The sequence below is a fragment of the Varroa destructor genome, unplaced genomic scaffold (genome assembly GCF_002443255.2).
Source record: "Varroa destructor unplaced genomic scaffold, Vdes_3.0 BEIS01000003.1, whole genome shotgun sequence".
NCBI lineage: Eukaryota > Metazoa > Arthropoda > Arachnida > Mesostigmata > Varroidae > Varroa > Varroa destructor.
In genome coordinates, this window is record NW_019211456.1 from 41,032,531 (window position 1) to 41,058,464 (window position 25,934).

Here is a 25,934-nt window from a genome sequence, read left to right on the forward strand (position 1 = left end):
TTGTCTAGTTATTCACTAGTATTGTAAATCGTAAAGGAATTCCCAAAATTCATGAAAATGTGTTTTTATGACGCCTGCTAACGTGTGAACAACTTCCTGAAATCACCTCGTCGGAACAGCAAGCATCATTTCTAAAAACTCTACTTGGCGTTGGCCTTGCAAAACATTACGAAATTGTGTGTGGATATAGTTGCATCCACTTTTGGTTTACGCCTTGCCTTGTTAAGTTTTGACAGGGTGAACGTGATGATAAATGAAACGTAGCAAAAGATGTCTTTGAGTCGGACCCTAATTTAGAGATCAACAAACATTTCTGCAAGAGTTGCAGTTTTAGTAGACTCTGCACATTGACGATGCTCGTATACCCAATAAGCCATGTACCACTGAATGTAATGCAAACAAATTCCTGAACACGGGTCATGGCCTGCACGAAATCTAAAAAGCTGGAAGAAATTTTGTTGTCAAATATACGAAACTATCAGCAATTTTGCTGCTGGACTAACTGCAGGTTTCGCTCGTCAAGTCCTTCACACAGTTTGCCATTGAAGGCAACTATTCATCCTTTTAATCCAGGTCTGTCTTCTACAAGCAATAAGGTCAAAACGAGTCCGGCACTTATTTTTTGTTGGTAGCCTAGATTGCGTGTATCCTTCGTTCATTGCTCGTCTATTTTATCTCTAAATGCAAATAACTGCTCTTTGTCTCGCATTCATACCCAAGACTAATGTTCAGATAATTTTTCACGAGTGGCAAGAGTAGGCCCGCTTTCTGCTGCTGGACATCATCACAGGAAACGAGTTGAAACCATCGAAACGAGCATTCATTTGCCTTTTATATGGTTAGAAACAATGCGAGCAAACAAGGATTGTATAAGATATGCCTGTTGTACAGCGCCTAATCTAAAAGTCTACGTTAAATAAGTCCCACACTGACGAGAAATGTCCCAGCAACATCAGAAGCCCGAAATTTGCCCAGTGTTATAGGGCTGCATTTGTGGGCGTATCCGGCCCTGACGCAAAAGTTAAAATTATAAAAAAAAAAACGTTAGTGCTGTTTATGCAAAGCAAATATAAATACATGAGGTAAAATTGGGCCTCGTTCTCCAATCGATCTGGACTTCATGCCACTAGATTTGTGTTGAACGGGCTATTTTGATACCAAGGTGGAGCTGTTAGCCGAGAGCATGCCTTAGATAAATTTTTTTTGATTAGTTAGTAAGTTTTGGTTCAGCCAAGACAGCTACGGGCTGTAGACTGAATATAAGCGTCAAAGGCGTCCCAGAAATGTTTTGTGCAGTGCCAGCAAATAGAGTCAAGCGAACGTACTCGATTATTTGTGCACAGAATTCGATATGACGAAATTGATTCTGTACAAGAGAATAGGACTCAAACAATTCTGATAGCTATGGATAATGTAATAGTCTAATAGATGGTGGGGATACCGATTATCTAACTTGAGTGAAAACAAAATGAATGACGCTATACAGATTAAACTGATCCTAGATCGATGAGATTAATCATCCAGATAATCAGTTCATTCTCAAGAAATCGCCTAGGTAATTTTCTCTATCCTACGCACCAGAAGGCTAGTTATGTTCATATGGAATAAAGTCATAAGTGATAACATAAGGTTTTCTTTTGTCTCTTTTAAGCCAGATACGTGATATTTCGCGTATACGTCAGATTACTTCATTACGACTGAATAAACGAACGCCTACGTAAACTGATAAAAACAAATGACATGGCTATACGCACACGATTTTCCAGTAAGGCTTAACTCGAATGCCCCTAATGTATGCATTAATACCCTGTTCTGTTTTAAGCATGTCCACCATGTAGAGTGTAACTAATCATGGTTCAACGACTGCACGAGAGGCACTTAAATTTGATATGATATTTCAATTGAATACTCCTATGGTGTAACACTCTTATTTTCAAAAATCTCATGATTTCTATTTTTTTTTTTACTGTTGTCAATCATTGACTCAAGAGACAATACCCTTCGGTCTCGCTGTCCTTCAGTTAAGATTTATAAATTATTTAGTAATGTTAATTTCATAGACTTCAGCAAGAAAAGTCCGTATGGTGGCGTAATGGTGCGTTGCCCGTTGTCACTATGGAGAAGCGAATTACAATCGTGTATGTATCTGCAAAAGTCTTTCAAGCCCGCTTGCCCATGCTGTTATAATCACACTCCCTATAAATGACTATGAATTATTCTAATAGCTAGGGATAAACTAGAATGTGCATATTCCCCATGTGCCAGATTATAACGTCCAACACTCAAAAATTTTATTTCGCAGGTCGGCTACCTCATTCTTAACTGTGCTTCCCCGCAACATTAGCAGCACAAATTATTTAGTAATCAGCCAATCAGGTGACCCGATTTCTAGAACACAACGGCTAGCCTGGGATAATTTGCTCATACCGGACCAGATATATCTATGGTAACCACCATCTATGTTCTCGTTCCGTCAGCCTACGCCAGTCTCCTTGAACGTTCGGTTTCTAATAACTACACACATTCATCTGGATTAGAGATAGATGAAAATATGCTGATAACCGCCGAAATGGTTCGATCTCGTTGTAAATGTGGTAAATGGAGCGCTCTAATTCAGGTAGAAACAGCACAGTGCCTAACAGATACATTCACACTTACACGCAGTAGTTTGACTTGGAAGAGAGCCTTTTCGCGATATCATTCAGAGAGTGACAATGTAGCGCTACTACCTGTGAAGTAACGCTCTTTCGAGCAGCAGGGGGAGTAGCAGAAACGGCAAAGTATAATCCTGAAGGTCTTTCTCAAAAATTATATTACCTTCATGGTTCGACTGCATTGGTAAAAAGAGTTGTCAGGCTAACATTACTATTAACATTGGTTGACGTCGGTTGAACGTGCCAGTGTTTGTTTTGTTGCCACACTCCAGCGGCCGGCAAACAGCGCAAAAATGGAGCTATCTGCAAAACCTGTACACCGTAAGAATAGCCTTTCTATTCTACAATACTCGAAATAAAATATTGCAGAAAATTAAACACCATATTAAAATGGCTCGGTAACGAAAGGAGTTCCGTAAATTTCAAATTAACAAATTCAGCAATGTAATACCGTTATTCTGGTTGCTAATGAAGTGATAAAAAGAGGCAGGGATTTTTAAACATAGCTGAAATGTTTAGAATTGAAAAAAAGGCGCTTAAAAACTAATACGCCAGTTTGTCGATGGTATATATACTTATATAATAACTTGCCTTCATACACAGCACAGCTTTTCTTTACTTGGTTTGTCCCTCTCATCTCACCCACTTGGACTTTGTGCTACTTTTCCGTTTTTCCAGGGTATGGGCGAATGCATTTGGCCACCGTGTGGGGTACCGGGTACTATATCGTCTTATACTATTAGGGACTCTCACTCATAATGGTGCTGATAACGACATATCGCTGCGCTATAAAATCCCGCCATCGTCTATTGCCTGTACATTTCGCCTGCGTTTGCTAAAATGAAATATGAAATAACTTATACAAAAGAAAATTTAGATATCCATATCTAAATTTTCTTTTGAAGTATAGATCTAACTGAATACGCTATGTAACTATGAATGAGTAGTCTAGCAATGTTTTGTTTGATCTTTCTGAAAAATTTATTGTTTTTTTCTGTAATCTCAGTATTCATTTTCTCCCTCTTCTGCGTTCTTTCTAAATACATAAAACACGCCAGTTGTTTGTTGTATTCCTTTGAACCCCTCGAACCGCTTGGGTTCTCAGAGGGCCATCTTACTTCGTCATCATTTCCATCATGTTGCTTTTTTTTTCTCATACAGATCTCGCCTGTCTAGCACAGCATACTAAAATATTGAACGACCACCGTACACGGGTTGAGCCTTAACGGAGAATCATAGTTCGAATGTATAGATAAGTTATCGAGCTATTATAGCAGTTCTCTGTGATTCAAATTTGCTATTGAATATTGAACCGATGACGTGGCAGTCAAAACGACGGTCACGCTACGGTGTTACTTAGCAATATTGTTCTCAACGTTTGTTGCACTATGCGTTTTTCCCACGCTTCTGGGTCCGCGTTCATAGAACAGATAGCTAGCAGAGAAGAGATATACTCAAAATAAGAATGAAGATATGCTAGTTATGACATTAATGACAAAATTTTCGTTTTCGTAGAACTGCAAACTGCTGTTCTGTACTGGCTCATTCTAGAATGTGAATTGTTTGCTTGTCAAAACACGTTACCTATTAAATGTTTATTGTATTTTTCTATTAGTTGCATTTTCAATTAGCCAATTGCGCAATGCCGATGTACGGTAATCGTAGTTTATAATACAACATCTAGAGGTTGGCCGCCACCTAGCAAAGGCGATCCAACGGAGATCACACTGAAGAAGTTGTTGTCGTCTGTTCTCATGGTGTTGTTTTTGTTGTTGTTACCAGTAGACTAGATAAAATACAAGGACCCATATCATTGGAGACTATTTACAAATACACAAACGACCCACTATTATCGTCATCATCATCACTTCAGGCTGCTTTTTCAGTTTTCGGACCGTCGTCTTTCTCATTATTATCATCATCATTTTGTCATAAGCGACCTTTCCGCTCGTTTTCTTTTCACATCTACTTCATCTTCTGAATCATCGCTTCTGTTCTTATAGACAATCGCGTAGCTGTTATTGTTGTTCTGAAAACTTGTTTCGTGTGTCTTGTTTGTTGTCCTTCCTTGATCTTCCCCGATCTCTGGTTTTTTGTATCTTCCGCAATCACATATGCGCTACCAGTTTGTTCCGCTTATTATGCCCCCGTATTCTCCCTCAGCACTTCCATGATTTTCGCTCCCTGTTGTATGCCAAACAATTACTTTTTGTTTTCCTTCGTCGTTGTTATGATCGTTAATGTTACCTCTTTTCTGTCATTATTATCTGTCGCTTTATAAGCCGCGCCGACCGGTTTCTCTATGTGTCCTTCCGGTTCCTCTGTATTTGTTTGCCTCTGTGTATGTATGTATGTATGTATGTATGAATGTGTGTATATGTATATTCGTTTTTGTTTGTATATAGTATTTCATATATGTCACGGATATATATATGAATATATGCTCGCCTATATACGCATTGATATAAGCGGTTAGTTTGATTCCGTGCAATTCCTCACACACGACGAACCAATATAAGTTATCTCTATTATTATCATCATCATCATCATACTATTAGTTCAATATTATTACGACGATTAACTGCGTCGTCACCTTCACTATTCTTCCACGTTATTGTCGTCATCTTCCTGCCGTAATCTAGCTACAAATATAACCATATACCAATATTATAATGATTATTATAGTGGTAGCAATAATTAATATAAATACCAATATTATTCTTGATATCAGTTGTTGTATTCTGATCATAAACGCTACGATTATTATCAGCAGAGAAATGGGAGGTGGTGGTTATTGTGTTTGTTTCGTTGTTTGTTGTTGTTGTTGTTGTTGTTGTTGTTGTTGTTGTTGTTGTTTCTGTATTTTATCATTATCTTCGTTACTGAAAACTTCGGGTATATGTATATACCTACACTTAGGTAATTATATATATATGTATATATATGCCGAATAGTATTTTGCTGTTGCTGTTTGTCACTCATTCAGTATATACTACGGCATACGCCCGAATAGTTCTGTATTGTTGTCGTTTTCATATTTGTTGTCTTTTGCTGTCAAAGGGAACCTTTAGGTACCACCTCCTTACTAGGGCACCTGTCAGCTTTTTCGTGCTGTCTGTGTGGTGTGGCTTTTCGTTTGCCCTTGTCGTTGCTGTCTGTTGGGGCGTCTTCTGCTATTGTTGATATCGTCTGCTCGTTCGCACATGTATGCATGTTCCTTTGCTTTTGTTGTTTCTGTTGTTCTTCTACATTCCGTCCCGCCCCCACAACTTCACCTTACAGCCCGCTCGCACGCTTACGTTGTTCATCCACGCTTTTTATCATTATGTTCTTAACATCGTATAACGCAACCATAAGACTCACTTTCAATCCCCCTCTCTTTCTCCATCTTACACACATACATTTGCTCTTCGTTTCGTTTAATCTTCTTCTGTTGTATTGTCAGTTGTTCACGCCTTTCTTTCGTCACGATATACTTTGAAACCTGCCTCAGCCTGCCAAACTTTCAAGCAGTCAACTTGACTTAACCGGAGCGTCCTTCGCGCCAACAGCGCCCCGTCACAGCGATGGAGCGAACAACCAGCTTGAAGGGTCGCTATCACAAAGTATCATAGAGCTCAAGTGAGCCCCCGGGGCCGACAAACAGCTGCCGGGGGAGACCCTGCATCTCACCAACCGGGAGTAGAGCCATCGAAGAGAAGGCAGGCGAGTGGGAAAGAAAACTAGAAAATTCTGTGTGTCGTTGTCGTTTGCCAGTGAGCCACGCTGCTGCTGCTGCTGCCGCCCGCCCGCCCGCCCGCCCGCCCTTCCATATGACGAACTCCCTTTACCCCATCCGAACATCCGAATGCCCAAAGGGCTTTCAAATGCCGGTGGCCCAGTCAAATGTTATATTGTATTATTTCGGTGATTAATAATAGTATTATTAGTAGTGAACTCTGTCTTTTCAATTCTAAATAGTATCTCTTTACCGCGCGCTTTGTCTGTCTCGTTCCATATGATGTTGTATATTATACTGCTGTTTGGTTTTGGGTTGTCGGTGTTCATGTACTGGACATACTGTTTCATGGTTAAATCTGAGTTGTTGTTGTTGTTGTTGTTGTTGTTGTTTACTGTTACGTTTAACAGATGTCGCTAAAATCGTTATTTGTTTATGTTATCCTGTCTCTTTTTTTTTCTCTCACATGTTCTTTCGCGCTGTCTCATGCATTCAGTTCGTTCTTTCGCTCGACCTGCTGGGTGTGATGGCTAGCTACTCTGTAAAAATCTATTCAGTTACTATTGATGTTTGCGTTATGGTTGTGATTAGTGTTCACTCTTCATCACTGTGTTATGGTGGTCGTTATTTATTATCATTATTATCGTTATCAATATTATTATTATTATGGTTGTTGTGGTGGTATGGTAAGCTAATGCCGAGAAGATCGTATCACAGTAGAACGGGAGGGATCAACACTCATCATTATCAGCATCCTCGTCATCAGTTTATCATTATCCTTATGATCACCAGTTAGCAGTATCATTATTATTATTATTACCAGTCTTTCTCGTCCGCTCAGTCTCCTTTCAACTACAATTGGCTCCCACTATTATTTTTATAATCATCGGTCATTATCAATATTCACCATTCGTGTGTTGGGACCAGCGGGCAGGATGTCCGCCGCTACTCGACGCCGCCGACGTCTCAACTCAGTCCGGCGGATAGACGTCTCAGCGGCGCGCACCTCCCCTCGCTGAGCCCGGCGGGATTGCCTTCTTTCATAGTATAACTTGCGCCTCTTCTTCTGTTCCTTTCGCTATATATATATATATATGTATATGTATATATATATATATATATATATATGTATATATATATATATATATATGTGTATATATCTCAGATATATATATATATATATATGTGGGTGTGTGTGTTGCTGTGTGTGTGTGCGTGTGGGTCTGTATGTGTGTGTTCTTTTTTGAGTTGCTGTTGCATTATTGTCAATGATGGCCATCTTCTCTTCGATTTAATATCATTATTATTTTCTGAACGACGCTGTGCGGCACTTACGCCACTCAGCCATTGTCATCATCAATCAATCACCATCATCGCCATGATAATTTTCAGGTTCATTGTGATTCACTTATCATATGATCAACATGATCATCAGCAATAATCATTATCACCAGTTACTACCACTGCTATTTAACATTAGAGAGTTCTGCGTGTTATATAGTCTGTCGTTATATGATCACATCAACGAGTTTCCTGTCTTCAAGCCTTTTCATTGTCATCATGACTATCATCAACATAGCCACCTTTTGCCTTTCGCTCTCGCTATCTGCTACCTTGACATCTTCGTTACTTTACACCGTTTCATCATCACACTACCATCGTTATCATACTAGTAATCACACTTACTCTCTCATAGGTTCTCGTGGATGACATTTATACTGCCGCCTCCGGAACTTTCGAATTTCAAAAACTCGTTCCATGGTCAGAAGAGGTATCGAAAATCGGCCAGCGGCGGCAGTGTACAGTCCCATAGATCACAGACCAAGCTGCAGACTGCTATCAAATCTAATCTTCATGTTCTTAGTCATATTATTGACATTGCTGTTGAAAAGGTATTGGGCATATACAACGCAGAGACTTCACCATGAAACAGCTGCATCTCAAACACCGTGGAGCGGCCGTACCGAAAATAGGCCGTTTTTCTCATTTTAGTTTTCCTTCTTTCCCTTTAGTCCACTCGTTGACATGTAGCAGGTTCACGTGTATTCTCTAACTATTACGTGTTACGATCGTGTTGTTAGCGCCTCACACCTTCACACGCCATATCGTGTAGCAGGAATAATAGTTCAATGAATACGGGTTTGTCGCTCATGCGGACGACACGATCATAAGCCTTTTCAAATGTTAGACTGACATGTTCTTAGCGTTATTTTCGAGCATTATCATAGGGTAATAGTGCATCATCACAGAATGATGAGCCCACTGTTGCAATTTCCTATAACAATGGTTGTTTGACTGATAGTTGATACTGACGACGGATGATATAAATGTCGCGCACGTGGTAGATAAGACAAGTGGCAGAGTGGCAGTGAGTCAGACATTAAATGTGTTTGTTGTTGTTGCTACTGGGTAATTGTGATTGATGTTTCTTTTGTCAACGAACCAACTTCGGGGGAGGTTGGGTGTTTGTCTTTCTTATTTTCTTTGTTTTTATCGTGCGATATATTTCCTTGCATGTGCTTTTCTTCCATCTGAACTTGGTTATCGTTCGAGACGAGACGATGTTAATTCAACAATAGACAGTTGACACAGTTCATTTCAAGGATGGGCAGGAAGCGTCATGGGAGCGGGGGAACTGTACGCAATGGCGGTTGGATTGGGATCATTGGAACGGGTTGTGCCTGAGGGAGTATAATAAGGGAACTCTCTCTCTCTCTCTCTCTCTCTCTCTCTCATTTGATATCGCTATTCTGTATCGCTTCAGCCGTCTTTGCCTATCCTCTTTTTTAATGTTTTGTCTCTTTCCTATCCTTTCTCAGTTCGCTCGGATGGTTCGCTTGCTATTTTATGTTCACGTAGTATGTCTCCTCGGGCCGCACAAGAGAAAAAGTCTCCAAACATATAGCATTCATATCGTTTAAATGATAAGCCTATGATCATCTTTTATCCACGATTTCTCGCTCTGCTACGCTTGTTTGTCTGTCTATATCGCATTGATGTTTTATTAATTGGGTATGTATCATAAGAATAATAATGATAATAATAATAATAATAATTCGACCTATTTTCTTGTTTTTCTTTTCGAGTTTTTTTCTCTTTTCTTATAATAATTATAATATTAGTAATAGCAATTGTCAATATCAATATTATCATCATAATTATGAATACCTGCCGCCTTATTTGCTTTGCATTACCTAACCCATCCACCGTGTCCGGCCGAATAAAGGCGGACGTTGTATTTTTTTGCTCATGATGTTGATGTTTTTCTCGTCATAGTAATTCATGGCTTTTCTTTTTGGGCTTTTTTTTGGCATGCGTTTTTTGTATTTTTTTTTTCTCTTATTTTCTTTATAATTTCTCAATCGTATTCTGTCCATTTCGCTATCCGTTTGCAGCCGCCGCCACCGCCGCCGCCGCCGCCGCCGCCATTTGATTTTACCAGCAATCTGAATAATCAACTAAGGGCTCTGCTATTAATTACCGGATCATCGCTCATCTTTAGACAGACACAGGTGGTGTGGTGACTTTTTTCCTTATCAGAGTAAAATAGATAGACGCGCGGGGACACAAGAAGAGTCGAAGAGTGGGATAAGTCGTATACAATACGTTCGAATGGAAGGCAGTGGGTAATTTCTTCTGAGGAAGTGTAAAACGCCGTCAGCAAAAAGCAGAAAGCTGCAACTGAGACACTGTTCGCCAGTTTTAATGGGAGATGGTATGGTTCTCAACTTTGTTTAGGAGTTCAAGTGCCAATCATACGCACAAACTTTCTGAAATTACTTTCCTTTTTTCTTCTGCTAAAAAATAGCTACACGTTTTCAAACGCTAACTCGTTCAGACTGTTTCGTTCGTTTCCCCGTGTTCGAAACGTTGACCTTCCTTCAGGAACAGCTTCGTAAACAGACACAGACACAGACATACACAGGCACACGCACCTCTTCTTCTCGCTCTCGCTTTTCGGTTATTTTTCTTTACTTCGTATTAGCAAATACCCAATCAATCGTCAATCGCTATTTAGAGAACCGAGTGAACTTAACAGAAAGCCTGCCACAGACTACTTTTACCATTGTAAATGCGAGCGACCAATGAATTAATTCTCATCATTTTTTCTAGGTGACACACAAAAGTGCCCGAAGTGAAATAGATACAGATTCAAATCATACATACAGAAAACAGATACGATTCGCACAACAATTCGGTATTTTACATAACATCACTATACATACATACATACAGATGATTGTGGGACACCATCGTTCTCAGCGAATTCCCTGGCGGAGAATGCAACTTCCTCATACATTGACAAACGGGATAAGAATAGCGGACGTGGGTAGGAAAGAAGGGATAGTTGTTTTGCTGCAGACACTCGTCAACTGTTTAATCAATTCCTCTTCGACTGAACGACTTGGTAGCGCAAGCTTGAATACATTGGGGAGACAGCGCGGGAAAAGCTACGCACGCCACCACAACAACAAGAAAGCAAAACGATCTAGAAAAAAATAGGAAGACGAAAAATTTACAAATAAAAAAAAATGCGAAATATTAGAAAAAAAAAAACGATAATATGTTTCCGTGTGTGTCCCTGTCTCTTAGGTGAGAGTATTCACGGCTGTACGTCTCAGTTTGTGAATGTATTTATAGGTGTGTCTGTGTGTGTGGGTGTGCTTTACTTGTATTAGAATAAGAACAGAGCAATAGCTCCCGCTCACTAGAGAAAAATGGCCAGTTTTCTTTTTCTACACCTCCTGTACGCATCGCTTCGATACTCTCTTCAATTCGAAATCTTTGCGCCATAGCGTATTCGACAGACGAACATACAGAACATAAGGCCAAATTTAAATTATTTCTTCTCTTCTTCCTTTCTGTAACATTATTAATAGAGTACACTAAACGAATAATAAGAATAATAGCAAATAGTGACAAAAAATAAATAGTTGGTATATATATATGTGTGTGTTTGTATATATATATATATATATATATATATATATATATATTGTATATAGATATGGAGTAGAAAAGCGCGAAAACAACTAGCAAAAAACACACCGTGTTTTCATGGTCATCGTAATCATCACCACCATAATCATCATCATTATCATAATCGTTTACCTGCTCCACGTTTTGCATTTATTGGCTTTCTTTCAATAATGTCGTTCTCTCACAGACAGGCTGGATGTCACCAGCAATCGGAGCGCCACGCGATAGTACTTGTTCATTAACAGAGAGACAATTTATCTGTTTATAGCGGCAAAAACACACCTTTTTTGCTTAAGCCGTACGTTTTCCCTGCTGTTGTTATCGCTGAAATTCGTCTCTGTTTCTCAACTGCTCCGGTGTTGCCATTTATCTTGGCGAGAGCTCAAAGGATAAGTAGAAAATATAAGTGATGCAAACAACGAACTAGTAACAAAATCACATTTTTTCCTATCGACTTTGTATCCAACCGGTCATTATCGAACGCGTTTAGTGACGGATATCGAAGAATTACTAGATGCTTGTATATGCTGTTATTTCTATTGTTGTTGCTGTTGTTGTAGTCATTGTTGCTTTTCTAACCTGTTGTTGTAATAAGTTGTTGTTGCTATGCTTATTGGTGTTGGTTCACTGCAACTTGAATGTGAAAAAGAAAAGCTTGGAGTCCAATATTTCATTTTTTTTTCAACTTTACTCGGCGACGGATGTTATTATTATTATTATAAATTATATTGTTCTATCATGTCTAGTTCTTGAGGAAATAGGGGAGAGTCCAGCTCCCCGGCGGCCGATAGCTGCGCATGCGCTAGGGATCGATCACAGATATCGAGCGGGGGGTGTATCGGGCCATGAAGAAATGAGATATATACTATCATGTATTGAGGAAGAACCAACGACCCACAACAAGCTTATAAGCGCCTGATTTGCGTACGTGCACAGCCTATTGTAGCCTTACAACTACAATCACTACGAATGTTCTGCCCTTGATTATGTGTTGTTGAGGCCGTTAATAGGTCCGAATTGAGTCGGGAAGACGAAGACGCATCGAACAGTAGACCTAGTAGGAAGTAAAGAAAAGGGCGGAAAAACGTACGTAAGGCGGCAAAAGGGCGGCTTATCGGTCGATAGACGCGTACAACAAGCAGTGGGTTGGTTGATCATGAAATCGTCAATATCTTTGATACAATTGCTACGTATACATATAGATACACACCCCGCTATCGATCATCAATCACCAGAGAGAACCACCAAGGAGATCATTGTAAATTTCACCTTTCATTATTGTCGACATCACCATCAACATCTCCAACTTTATTTTATCAAGCATGATCTTCGGTTCTTTCGTCAACAGTCGGTCGTCGGTACATTTCAACTGCTTAACTAGTTGGTGATGATCTGGGCTTTTCTTGTTTTGTCATGAAACAAAACAACTTTTGCATCGACTCAAGTAAGCTTCCCAAGCTATCCCATCACAGTACGATACTCATTTTAATCGATAGACTAATAATATAATTATAGGAGCGTAATGGACCAACGATAGCCATTGTTCCTGTTTTACGGTATGGGAATTCCAAAAAAAAACTAAGTAAGCAGAAACAAAGCCGAGCATATACTATATCTAATATGCGTACTGCATAATTTACAATAAGCATATTTTTCAGATCCGCTCTGTTAAACGATAATAAATCTATCGATTTCTTTTCCACCTTTACTTGCTCTAACGCTTTACTAATCTCTCGGTTGTCTCGCACACACAGACATGTTTGTTTTGCTCTCTGGGATAAAGGGACACTGTCCTGATGGTTTAGAGCAAGGCTAACAGGGTTATGGGTCATGGGGTGGGGAATATCGTCTGGGAGACCGGCCGGTGAATCTAAGCAACTCAATAATTGTTTCCAAGATTGATCAAAATTAGTAATAAATGGAGGACTCAATATCCTCCTGTATCTAGATGTGGACATACGATCACTCGAGTTCTTGCTGTAGTATATTGTTGTTGATGTTGACGTTGCTGTTGTTGTTGTTGTTGTTGTTGTTGCCCAAGTTCAAAAGGACGAAATAAGAACGGAACGAGGGGACGTGCTCTCATAATGTGTTTTTTGTTTTGTTTTCGAATCCGTATTTGAATTCGTATTCGGATAAATTGTTGCGTTGCGCTGTTCTGTTTGACTCGACTGAGCTGCTACCACTTGTCGTCTAGGTCGTGTGTCGCATGAGCGCCCGTAGGGCGTACAGCAGCTCGGCCTGCATGCGAGCCTCAAGGATCATTAATGTTACATGCACCTTCTCCGAGTATTTAAATTCGCGCATCACACTATCGTAGTGCTGCTTCGACACCCGTTCCGGGTAACAGCAAACAGCCTTAATGTACTGCTTCAGGTTGCGATCGAGCAGCTCGTTCACCTCCCGATAATCGTAGTCGTCGTGCCGAATACCGAACAGACAGTGAATGTAATTCCACACGGCACGTCGAAACATCGTCGTGTCAACGTTTAACTTCCCGCCCATACTAAGCAAAGAAAGTGAACAAGAAAACGTTTTATAGGTTAAACTTATTTCCGCTGTGTTTTAAATAAATTGAATTAACTGTGATAGCGATTGGTATGAAAGTGAGGTAATGTAATCGATATTAGCTTGATACATGACTAGTTATGCATGACTCATGAGGACATACAATGGTTAGCGTAAACGCTGTTCACCACCCAAAGCCGGAGCTATTGAACAGTTTGGCAATAAAATCCCAGTGCGTACTAGAAATAAATGAAAAAGATTGTACTCACGTGTAATATGTCATGTTGTACGCGATTTTGAACTTCTTATCGAGAAGTTTGCCGACATCGTTGTAAAGTCGATTGACAAGCGAGTATCCGTGGTCGTCCCATGAATAGTCTTGGATACGGAACGTCGGAATTTCGGGAGCCTCGCCTCGCTTGGTGAAGTCCTGATAACTGAAGGACGGGTCGAGCACGAACCGAGACAGATCGTTGTCCCGAACAGGGTATCCAGTATTGCCGGTCTGCCCGTTAGAGTAGCTGGCATTGTGTATTGTCGAGATGGAAGCACTTTCCGTAGCCTCGCTTTCAAATCGACGAGCGAGCTCCTCACAGGTGATGTCCTGCGACGACTTTGATTCTGAAATGGTTCGCATTTTGCGCATGAGGTTTTCAACTTCGCCTCCTGCGATCGGCGACCCTTGGTGCGACGGACTCGCGTTCGGACTGCCTGACAGCACTGGACTCGACCCGCCAGATTTGAGCGACTCTCGTGACGAGTTTAGGCGTAGCCCGTTCGACGTCTGTTGTTGTTGTTGTTGCTGTTGTTGTTGCTGCTGCTGCTGCTGCTGCTGCTGCTGCAGCTGTTGTTGCGAGATTCCGCAGCCGAATACAAAACTGGACAACGCATGGAAATGCGCCAAAATCGTGATGGCATGAACCACTTCGGCCAGCGACCAGCTGTCCTGGCCAGTTACTAACCGAAGGATATGGTTTTTTGTGATCATCCACGGTCGGTGGGCAAGCATCTGGTTGATGTCGTCTAAGTCGCGGATCTTCTTGGGTGCGAATTGTAAACCTTGCAGCCAGGCCTTGTCGCCGCCGCATGACAGGAACTCCTGCGTCTCAACTTCGGCAAGATACGTGCACTGGTGCCTTGAAGCGGCCATCAGTGCGATGAAATGTCGCTGGTCATATGGAAGAGGACCATCACCCTGCATTACAAATTCCTGCGTTTGCGAGAACGGCTCCTGATACTGCGGATGGTACGCCATCAACTGATTAACATGGTTCAGGACGCGATCTTGGTAGACGCCAGTATAAAATTGACCCGCCCCCGTCACACCTTCTATGTAGAGTTGAGTCTATAATGGAGACATAATAAACATGAAGAATAAATATTTTTGTTAGCTTCACTATTATGATAGAGAAACAAATTCACGGTTATTGAACAGCCAGTCCACTGGGTATCATAATACCTGGAAGCTATATGACGCAGAAAGGAAACATTTCATTTTGCATCATAGTGCAACACACACACACACAGATATATATATATATATATATATATATATATATAGATAATGACAATACAACGTATTCAGCGCTTAAGCGCCAAACATACATCCCTACTAAACCAGATCGTATTTGCTCCCAGCAGGGCAGAGCGACGACTTCTTTTGCACACCGGCATATTTTTTGGCTAGCCTTTGTTTTTTTCTTATCTGACACTTCCGATAACCAGTTTGACGACTAGCACGCGACAATGCCCTATATAATAACCGTTCGCCTATTCGCGACCTTAGCAGCAGGAGCAGCAGCAGCAGCAGCAGCAGTAGTAGTAGTGGCAGTAGCAGTAGTAGCAGTAGCAGTAGTAGCAGTAGTAGTAGTAGTAGCAGTAGTAGTAGCAGCAGTTTTATGTCCCATGCTGTATTCTGTACTCCGCCGCCTGGCGAGAACAGCTGACGATAAATTTGGTTCTATTTCTCGTTTGGTTGTTCGCTCGTCTACATGGGCGATAGAGGACCACTCGATTTATGCTGCTTTCTGTTTGCCGAACGTATAGCAACATCACGCAGGGGTGCAGTATAAAATCGTGGACAAGTCAACAGAGCGAATTACACGCTTACGGTATCATGGTAGATAAGCCGCAGGCACTACTCTTACAGCATTGACATCAGGATCAGCGTCAGCGTTATCGTTACCGAGCACGCTCTCACTATACTGTATAATGGTCCACCACTAACGACGTTCGACGGCAAAAGTCTAATGAAAAAGGAGCACCTTTCGAAAGCGAGTTGACAACAACTCAATCCTACTCTCTTAGATTCACTGCAAGAACCTGTCTTCACCAGTAATTAAGGCGACTGACTGATTAAACAAATAACTACCGAACTATAACCATTGCATTCACTTAGACCGCAAATAGTATTCCCGCACTGGACATACCGCTACTGTACCCCGCATTCAGACATGACCTGCTATTACTTCGATGGACTTTGCTATTTTTCTGCGACTAAGATGCGAAAGTCGCCACCCTGCTGATGATCGTGCTAGCGGCAGGTTTGCAGGCACGCTCTCGACCTGTTCTGTCCGACCGACCAGGCCACGTTTGCTGTCTGCAGATGCACGGCTGCCAGTCGTGTTCGATCGAAAGAAAGGGAGCGAAACGAAGTGAATGGGTGGTTGCTGCTGCTGCTGCTGCTGCCTCTTCTTATTTTTAGAGAGTGGTCGACACTGCGCGATCGTACGCCACGCGACCTTTCGCTTTATAGCACGCCTCTCACTCTCGCCCGCACTTTACCCATATCGACGTCGTCCGTCGTGTCATGTCGATTAATGTATGGTAGATCCATGACGATTATCAACGGTAACAGCGGAACATGAGTCCACCTCGAAAGAAGAAACAATGCCGGTGGCGCCGCCGCTGCAGACAGCAGTAACGTGCCACAACAGTACCACTACCACAGCCCTCGTGCTGCGGCCATCTCCTGTCAGAAGTCTATGCTACTTTCTCAATTCTGCAACGTTGTCCACGGGGCTGATGGCCAGACGGCATCAACGAGTGCCGACCCATTTGCTGTTCCGGAGATCAACAGGGTTAATACTCCCGCTAGCTAACCTACACCAACAGGCGCTTGAGTGAAGAAGTTTTACATATATATATATATATATATATATATATATATATATATATATATAGCAGACTGTTGATGGAAACAGCCGACCAGCTGGACATCTATCAGTGGCCAGGTCATCCAGATGCTTTGGAGGAGGCATCACTGGTTTGTACGCGTGCGTGTTTCGGAAGCTGAAAAGAGACAACATCGAAACGATAAAGGCAAACAAGTTTGTAACAGCAGCACCAGCAGTAGCCTGTAATTGCGAATATCGTGCTCGGAATGTGAGCTGCTTCATATTTGACGTCGATTTCGCTAGCGGCGGCGGCGGCGGCGGCATATAATAGCGAACTGCCATAGCAGCTGCCGCTGCATGCCGCTCGTTGCTGGCAGTTTTCTCGCTGTTACGGTAGAGGCCAATGCAGACAACAGCAGCAGTAGCAGACCAACTAAAGCCTTAGATGCTTGTCTGTCGATTTGTTAGACAACACTACAGCCATTATCAATATTAAGATCATGATCAGGGGACGACTGCGAATGTGTTGTGCTCGCTATGGAAGCTTACGTCAGGGTCGTGGTGTTCCTCCACGGCTCGAGAAAGTCACAACGACGGCTGCTTCCATCAGCACTAACAGCAGTCGCGTTCGTCACAGCACACATCACCGCTTTGGCATTGTCATCAGTAAAAGGCGTCACTAAAGGTATTGCTACAATTAAAATACATAATCATCCCAAGCAGTAGGATTGTCCTGATCACCATCATCATCGTAGACATCTCCACCTCTACGAACATAGGACTTGTTTGAGGGTAAAGGAGATAACAACCCTGCCGCCGCTGCCAGCACGGTTCCGGCTTCCATTAGTGGCATCAACCACTGCAATGTCGCTACGAGGCCCTTTAGGGCATCAACACTCAATCACGGCAACGATAGCAGCAGAAGCAATTTTGAGCACGTCTTACCACTCAGAGTGATGTATTATATCGTAGTACAGATTCGACTAGCTTTTGCAACCAGCAAGATTTCTCCATAATGCAGGCGCGTGTCGACTTTGCGTATATTACTTACTGTATAATGGCGCAATTGATCCGCATAAAATGCTAATACGCTCCTGTGATTGTTCAGCTGCTGTTTTTCTATTAGTATTGTTCTTAATGGGCGTCGTCGGTGCCGGCGACTTTCGCCTTTGGTGAACGCACCGACAGTAACGTGCAAAAGACCGTCAATATCTTGCTGCTCGCGTTTGCGCTTTGGGGACCTGTCGCTCTCGACGCCTGAGTACACCTCTGAATTCGCTTTCTGTCGGCAATACGTCATACGAGCATTAACTGATCTTTGCCGTCGTTCTTTGCTCTTCTGCAGCGGCAGCAGCAACAATGACGACGACGACGACAACAAAGAGCCTTTTATTTATTATATAGTACTTGTACCGCTACCATTACAAGATTACACCACTACCACATGGAAGGCTTCCTTGCCTCTTCGGCTCCCTCAGTCCTTCTGTCTAAACGTGCTGTCCTAAACGTCATGAAGGCTCTTACTACGTGTTTCAGTGTTGCTTCTGCAGTCTTATCCACAGCTGCCTGTTATAGCCGTCGGCCTTCAACTTGACTTTGGTGAACTGGTGCTTTATGGTTGTCCTCGACTCGTGAACTATTGTTGGCAACAGAAGCCATGCGCCGCTGCGGCTGATGCGGCAGTACTCAAAAGCAGACAAGTGAGTAAGCGGGCGTCTAGGTACCTATGCTTCATTATAGCACAACGCTGCCATATATATATATATATATATATATATATATATATATAGATATACATTATCCTGGATAAAAATACACTAACTGCTTTTACTGCTGCTGCAGCAGCATCCGCAGTGATGTCGGCTTTCGCTAGCGGCTAGCTACTTTGATGCTTTCCTGTTTTTGGTTGGCAGGCTGCCGGTCGCCCCTTCAAAAAAAAGATTTCAAGAGCAAAATGAGACGAGATTGACGATTGCCTATCAGCAGCGTTGGCGGTAGCAGTAGCAGTTGGCGGCGCCATCGCCTTTGTCGTCGTCGTTCGCGTCACGGCCGTTCAGTCAGTACAGAGAGCCAAACTGACTGGCACTTGAATGCAAAGAAAAGCTGATGACAGCAGAACGGTCCAAGTTCACTTTTAAAGTTTAAAAAGAAACAACGACGGAGATCGTCAGGGGGTAACAACAAATGGTGTGGCGGCCACACAAAGAGGAGCGTGAGCCGTAACGGTTGTGGCAGGCCGAGAAAAGATGTGCGCGCTTTCATAGGCAACAGGGTAAACCGTCAGATATTCAGCGCCGGCGACAAGCCTTTGGCCAAAGTTACCCCGTCGATCCAGAACAGTCAGATCGGTGGCCACCGGGGAGAAGGCATCAATACACCAAGTACGGAACAACGTGCCGGATGCACGAGCAACGCGCAGCAGTGGCTAAGGTAGCGGCCGACAGAGAGGACTCGGACGTTTTTTGCGAACGCGGAAGTGCAATAGTCGTTCCACTGGTAGATGTTGACACACGCATACTCGCACGCATGTCCAGAAGAGGATCAGGTTTTTTGCTGCCAGCCACTATACATGACGACCTGCAAATCAACTCTAGCTAGCTAATAAACGAACAAAGGCTATTTATCACCACCAACATGCCAGTCCCAGTGGGCGCGGCTACGTTAGCGCCAGCGAGGCCATAGACTGTGGTTGCTGCGGTAACAGTGACAGCTGCTGTGGTGGTTAATGACCGAGCTGCAATAACGAGAAAGGACCAGTAGTAATAGGCAGCGGTAAACTGTTGCTGTTTTTTTTTCTACCTTTCGGCAATTCGACGAGAGCGGGATCACATTAAAGTTGGAATCAACAACGCATTACTAACAACGATTAGTTGAGTAACTAGGCTACGGCGGGCGTTCATCGTGGTGGCCTGTCGTTGCTGCTGAATTAACACTGGGTTATTTCCACGTAATTTTACGTTAACCGTTTGCCGCCGTACGCGGCGATGAAGCAGAGGCATCGGCGACGCCAGTAGCAGCGAGGAACAAAGAAACACTACACGCTATTGACCAGATAGACAAACGCTAAGCGGTGGTGCTACCAGTGTTTAGGACACTGCTGCCGTCATTGTTGTTGTTCATACCGATCATTGTCATACTCACTATGGGGTTAACTAGCCGTTAATTGTTTACAGGTACTTAGTGCTTGTTTTGTTGGTGTTGCTGGCGACGGTAATCAGGCCAACTGACGCAGGCCAGTTAGCCATAGTTGGCAATGGCTCAGCTGCCAGTTTATTCCTGCCTGGCAAGGTGTACATAAAATTCAGCTTGGACAATAACAACAAAGCATTAAACGCGGCAAAAGCCGCAGTATCAACATCAGCAGCTCAGACAGTCAGCACTGCTCTTCTACAACAGTTCTGCGCAATTTTAGAACAGCAACGGCAGTCATCAAGAGGCAAAAAACCTATTAATTATTGCAAATGAAATCTTAAATTTAAGCCTTAATACGCTTAGTCTCTTTGATGTGCAGAATGTTCGCGCTCTCTCGTAAATCGGCCATTTCTTCAGCACGGACTTTTCGGTCGACACGTTTTATTTAGATACAAAATATTCGTGTAAATGCAATGTTAAAAGTATCAAACAAATAGTCGTATGCAGAGTTATATGTACAACAATGTTCCTTTATTCAGACGTAAAAGCGCCTTATTCACGACCCTACAAGAAGTACGCAGACAAAATGCGCCGCGCTCGTTGATAACCTGTGTCTACGTGTCCGCACGTGTGTCGATTTTGATAACTGTTACGCAACTGCTGATCGGAAACGGAAGTAGACCCCTAAGTGCTAATATCTAGATGAGTTTTACAAACATAGGTCTGCCGCCGGCACTATCACGATTATCGTAGCGAGTACCATGGCTGCCGCTAACAAACATGGCACTAACTGGCCAGTGCGTGCCATCGTGTGCCCAAGTGGCTGCACGTGAATGTATGTGCGTGTGACTGCCGCAAAACGTAGTCCTAACGAGTTGAACAGTTACTAATTTCCCTTATCGCACGCAGCGAACTTACCTACCTAGGTTGACTACCAAACTGCCAGAGTCTTGAATTTTTAGGCAGACATCGCAAAACAGGTCTTCATTGCCCACTATGACTACAACAGCAAGCGGTAGCGATTGGTCCGATAGTGAGTGCGGTTTCGGCGTTGGCGGAGAAAACGGGGTCGTGACGCTAATTACAACACTCCAAAAGTTTAATGTAATAATAACAACAACCACGACAACAATGAGCGCAAGAATTATTGCTACTTGTAGCTAGTCTGGCAGCGATAACATTCCGTCAGTCGAACTGATCGCCGTTACCATAAACGAAATGAAGAGGACCAATTAATTAGCTGACTGCAGCCGCCGCTGCTGAGCTAGACCAGCAGCAACAGTGACAACAGCAGCAGCAGCAGCAGTAGTAATCTGGCAGCTACAGAACGACGCGTCGCTTCGACTCCTTGTCTAATAAACAAGCCATCCCGTCAGTCGGTGGGCGTCGATCACGAACTAGCAGCCAGTTCGCGTTTTGCGTTTGCGCCTGCTACGCTACATTTGGGCTGAGCAGAGTTTCTCCCTGTACTTGCAATTTCTCGCTGCTTAACGAAAAGCGCCAGCAGCGCGGACGACAGCATCAGGCAGCGTCATTTTGCCATTTCAGACCGTTGCTACGGTACTGTGGCGGCCAAAGATATCTTTTTTGCATTTGCGCAACCAACCCAGGTACAACACAGCGAACGGCTTCTCTGTCGACGCGCGTGAGCTCAGTTCAGCCGTTCGAAAAAATAGATCGGTTCGTTTTTAGCCTAACTAACTAGCTACTCGTACTAGCTGCTGCGGAATGATCAGGCTAGCGCCGCCTAGGAGGACGATACTAATAACAGGACAGTCGAATACGGTTCGACGAAGTCAATACGTCAGTCTGTGCGACCCCGATGACAGATTGGAATCAGCCAAGGAACCAGCTGACGAGGAGTGGCTGAGCTTCGCGCACGTACCGCAGGCAACAGTTGAACAGCAACAGACAGCCACTACAGCAGCAACAGCATTTGATTTAGAGAATAGGAAAGACACGACGGCCTGCTTGTGATGCATACCGTATTTCGTCTGTATATGTTTGTATAGTTGCGTATGCCGGCAACGTTTCGTCAGCTCGATCCATCGCGTAACAGTGAGACTAAGACGAGCGGATACTAAGAGTGTTTGCGCGCCACAGAGAAAGATATAGCAAGGAATTTATCATACTCATAGATACAGACCGACACTTCGTCTATAGAAACAGTATATGTGCACTTCGCTTTAGCAAGTGCTAGATATATATATATATCTGTCTACGTACGCCAGCAATAGTAATGTATTACTGCAGCCCACGATAGTTAAAATGATAACAATCAACTTGACAACTTGGTGCTTCTAACGCCAACGGGAGCGACGGCGCTGATGATGACGCTGACGATATGAACGCAAATTCTAGATTATTAACACTAACAATATGTTATACGATACGTGTCAAGTGTGGACGGATGGTAAAGTACGAGAAACGCAAGCCAAACATGTGCAGACTGTAAGCAATTGATAATAATATTCAACTGTACCATATCGAAGTGGTGTGAGAAGGAAGATAAGCCAACAACACACCGAAACAATATTTGCTGCGTCAACGCAGTCATCACCGTCCCAGTTGACGCCGCCAACAATGCAGCATTGACTAACCGCAATGTGTGATGACTGCAGCCCCTGCGCGTAGGCAATGTGAAATACTGACAAATCACCGTTGCCCACTATGAACTGTAGTAATAATAACAATAACAGAGGCGTCTGCTGTCTATTGCTCACAGACGGACCGGAAACAACAACAATAACAGTATAGCCAATGAGAACTGGATTGAAGAACCGACTCTTGCGAAACGGCTAAAGCCATTCCTTCAAACGCCAGTTCATATTATTGTATTTCTATCTTTGCACAATGTACGAGCAAGCCACGTATGCATAAAAACGCAGCACTGAACGAGCTTTTCTTTCACGTCTCCTAGTTTCTAGGTCTAGACGCCACAGTTCTGCTCCATAGAAGTATGCACAATGTAGCGGTTGTATCATGATACAGTGAGGCTTCTTCGGTCCGTCGAGCGAGAGGTGGCGGTGATGGGGATATAGATCCCCTTCTTCGGGGGATAGAAGGGGCGAATGAAGGAGAAAGGACCGGTATAGGGTGCCGGCACAGGGCAACACCAAGCTCATCTCAGCATCAAGCAAGGTTTTGATGTGTGTGGAGCGCCGGCTGCAGGCTTTGAGGGGTTAGATTGGACATAGGGCCCTGAACTGAAAGGAGACGGGCCCGTTGACTTACCGTCTTATCCACCAGATGGCGCCACTGAACGCTGATGCAAGTTTCCGCAATATCAGAGCCGCCCGGCCAGGAGTCAACCCCAGTTTACTCGACCCCAAACAAGCAGGAAGCCGGAGCAAACAACTGCTCGAAGCTCGCTGGTGTAGCGTCGAAAAGCTCCACGACGCCCGTCCAAATAACAAGTACTAACGATGGAAAGAAAGCAACGAATGGACGTATAGCGACAGGAAAGCTATTGGCGGAAGATTTAAGAAAATTGATCTCGCGCTTAACAAATTGTTACCTAGATTTAATTGGCACCATGCGAAGAAGCGGCCAGCTATTTGCTGTTCCATTGGTACTAATAGCGGTAATAATGAACGTAGGTAAAGATAGTCATGCTCGGCGATTATTTGCTTCTACTACAAACTCTTTGTTGGATTCGCTGCTCATGACATGAGCTGGACGTTGCCGAACGCCACAGTAAATAGCAAAATACAAACAATTGACAGAGCTATGGCGTGCAACAATCGCATGGTAACAACATCTATTGATGCTGTTGACTTTTCTTTAGGAATAAATTGGTTTAATTAGCTAGTCTAGGCAAAGTTCAAATTTTAGAGTAGCACAAATAACAGCGATATTGGCACCTACCGAACGCTAACTACTGAGTGGATGTCATTAAAAATTCAATTTGGACGACTAAGTATAGAAAAAAAAAAAAAGAGCCAATAACACTGGCAGATCATTGCGAATCCTTCACACTTTAAGGGAAGACTAATACCGCTCGCGATTTTATATAAATACCCATTCCTACATTCCTTTTCTGTCTGTCATGCGGTTTTTTTGATGTGCGGTTCTTGACAGCGGGTTGAACGCTGACGGAAATCGTTTTCAAGTATAAAACATGAGACACCCACAAGGCAGAGACACTGATCTCGAAAAACAATGCAGGCAACGTCACGTATTTTATATAGACATATATATATACACCTGCGTCTGTCTGCGGCATAACTGCCGAAGTGTGTCCTATAACCGATACCAATAGCATCGTTACGAATTATAGTGTCTCCGCCATCATCGCCAGCCATCGCAAGAACAGCGTAAGCATGATACGTATCGAACAGTTTCACTGAACGCTTCGAGTGTTTTGACTAGCAGCATATAGAAACAATTAGCTTGCACGGCAGACGTGGATAACTCAAATATATTTATTAAGTAGAATCACGGCTAGTTAACCGTCCGGCCTGGAACGAGTTCATCGCTGCTGGTGCTCTTGCTGTTTTTTCTTTGATTGTTTGTGGGGCTGCTGCCATTGGCGTTGCTTTTGCGGTAGCTGTTTGCTGGACAGTGAGCAGCGGTCGCCGGTTGCCAAGGTCAGAATACCGGCGAACACTTCGGCTGCACTAGAAGCAAACAGCTTCGATTGGTACGGCAGCTGCGACAATAACCAACGGCTGGCAGTTGCTAAGACAAGCAAGCGACGAGCTTCTAAATGCCGGTACCACACACTCATCGTTGTATGTACGTTGATAAAGTAAAAGTATCCTGCACGCTGTTAACGAGCTGTGTTTACTATAAGCTAGTCAGGTACGATCAACATCGGTAAAAGTATCAGTGTTATTTTTAATGATATCAGTAGCTCTAATAGTGGCATAGTGACAGTCAGCTGCAGCTACAGCAGCAGCCACAGTCGTTGTAATCGTTAGACACCAATCGGTTGACACGAAATAACCATCATAGCCAAATCGAACGACGTTCGATCGTCAAAACTGGCAGATTAGATGGACCAGGCGAGGCGGTGCGAGACGAAACGGAACGGTTGAACTAGCTTTCAGCCAGGCAGCAAAGATGCTTGAAGATGCTGCCACTGAAGTTAGCAGTCGGTAACTATGTTCGCGCATAAAATACATAATCGAACACAGACCAAGTTGGTAGTCTCTAGGTAAGAGACTTCCTAGAGAAATGTTCATATATGTCAAGGTGACTGAAAGAGAAATTGCAATCGAAATATAAAATACAAAATTCACTCGTTTGATCGTCAGCTGCGTGACAATTCGCCTCTCAGATCGACACCATAATAATGGCGGCGCTGGCATTAGTATGTAACATAAAGTAATATAACAAACACGATTCGTAATCACTCCAACGAGTGAAACAGTAACCAGCTTAGCTAAATAGAACAAAATGGATTATCGCGTTGGCCAACGTCGCCGTTTGACCACCAAAGCGAAACTTCAGAGTGGTCCCTGCCCCTTCGTATATTATCCATTGAATTAAGTCGTTTGTTCTATTATGCTTTCTCTGTATATACGTATACAATAATCCGGACTTTTCACTCAGTTGAGAACGAACCAATAGTGAGACAAGAGAAAAAGATAACACCCGAAATAAACACTATTACAAAACGCAAAGACACTCACGTTTCTGACGATCTGTCCCATGTCTGAAGGTATGATGTGATAGTATGGTATAATCCAGTAAAGGCGAAGTCACGAACAAAAAGATCTTGCTTTTTAGGTATCTCGTCTCCGCCGGGGAGGCGAAATCGACGCCTGGGGACGGATGAAGGCACAAATCAACTGCTTTTATTGAGCAGTAGTAGAGTCGCGC

At 43.1% G+C, this 25,934-nt stretch overlaps 1 protein-coding gene and 2 long non-coding RNA genes across 15 annotated transcripts in view; 2 read left to right on the forward strand and 1 right to left on the reverse strand.

Moving 5' to 3' along the window:
* Positions 1-2,423: 2,423 nt before the first annotated feature.
* LOC147756952 (uncharacterized) lies at positions 2,424-5,110 on the forward strand. The gene is made up of 2 exons (XR_015324280.1): positions 2,424-2,975; positions 3,333-5,110. It is a non-coding gene; the product is annotated as an uncharacterized LOC147756952 (long non-coding RNA).
* Positions 3,612-25,927, reverse strand: Sesn (Sestrin). 5 transcript variants are annotated; one of them, XM_022799451.2, is made up of 3 exons: positions 25,745-25,927; positions 14,130-15,205; positions 3,612-13,858 (listed from the first exon to the last, which is right to left on the reverse strand). In XM_022799451.2, exons 1-3 carry the CDS (start codon positions 25,763-25,765, stop codon positions 13,546-13,548), a joined length of 1,410 nt encoding a protein of 469 aa, XP_022655186.1. In that variant the 5' UTR covers positions 25,766-25,927; the 3' UTR covers positions 3,612-13,545. The 5 variants fall into 5 exon arrangements, with proteins under 5 accessions (XP_022655186.1, XP_086840388.1, XP_086840387.1 ...); XM_086984262.1 differs by lacking the exon at positions 25,745-25,927 and adding an exon at positions 16,319-16,468; XM_086984261.1 differs by lacking the exon at positions 25,745-25,927 and adding an exon at positions 16,290-16,461.
* The window catches only part of LOC111248115 (uncharacterized), a 159,004-nt gene continuing 141,344 nt past the window's right edge, over positions 8,275-25,934 (forward strand). For 8 of the 9 annotated variants that reach the window (XR_015324246.1, XR_015324249.1, XR_015324253.1 and 5 more), the window contains exon 1: positions 8,275-9,884. This is a non-coding gene — a long non-coding RNA (uncharacterized LOC111248115). Of the gene's footprint in view, positions 9,885-16,884; positions 18,677-25,934 lie in introns of those variants that run through there. The other variant, XR_015324265.1, reaches the window with a different exon arrangement.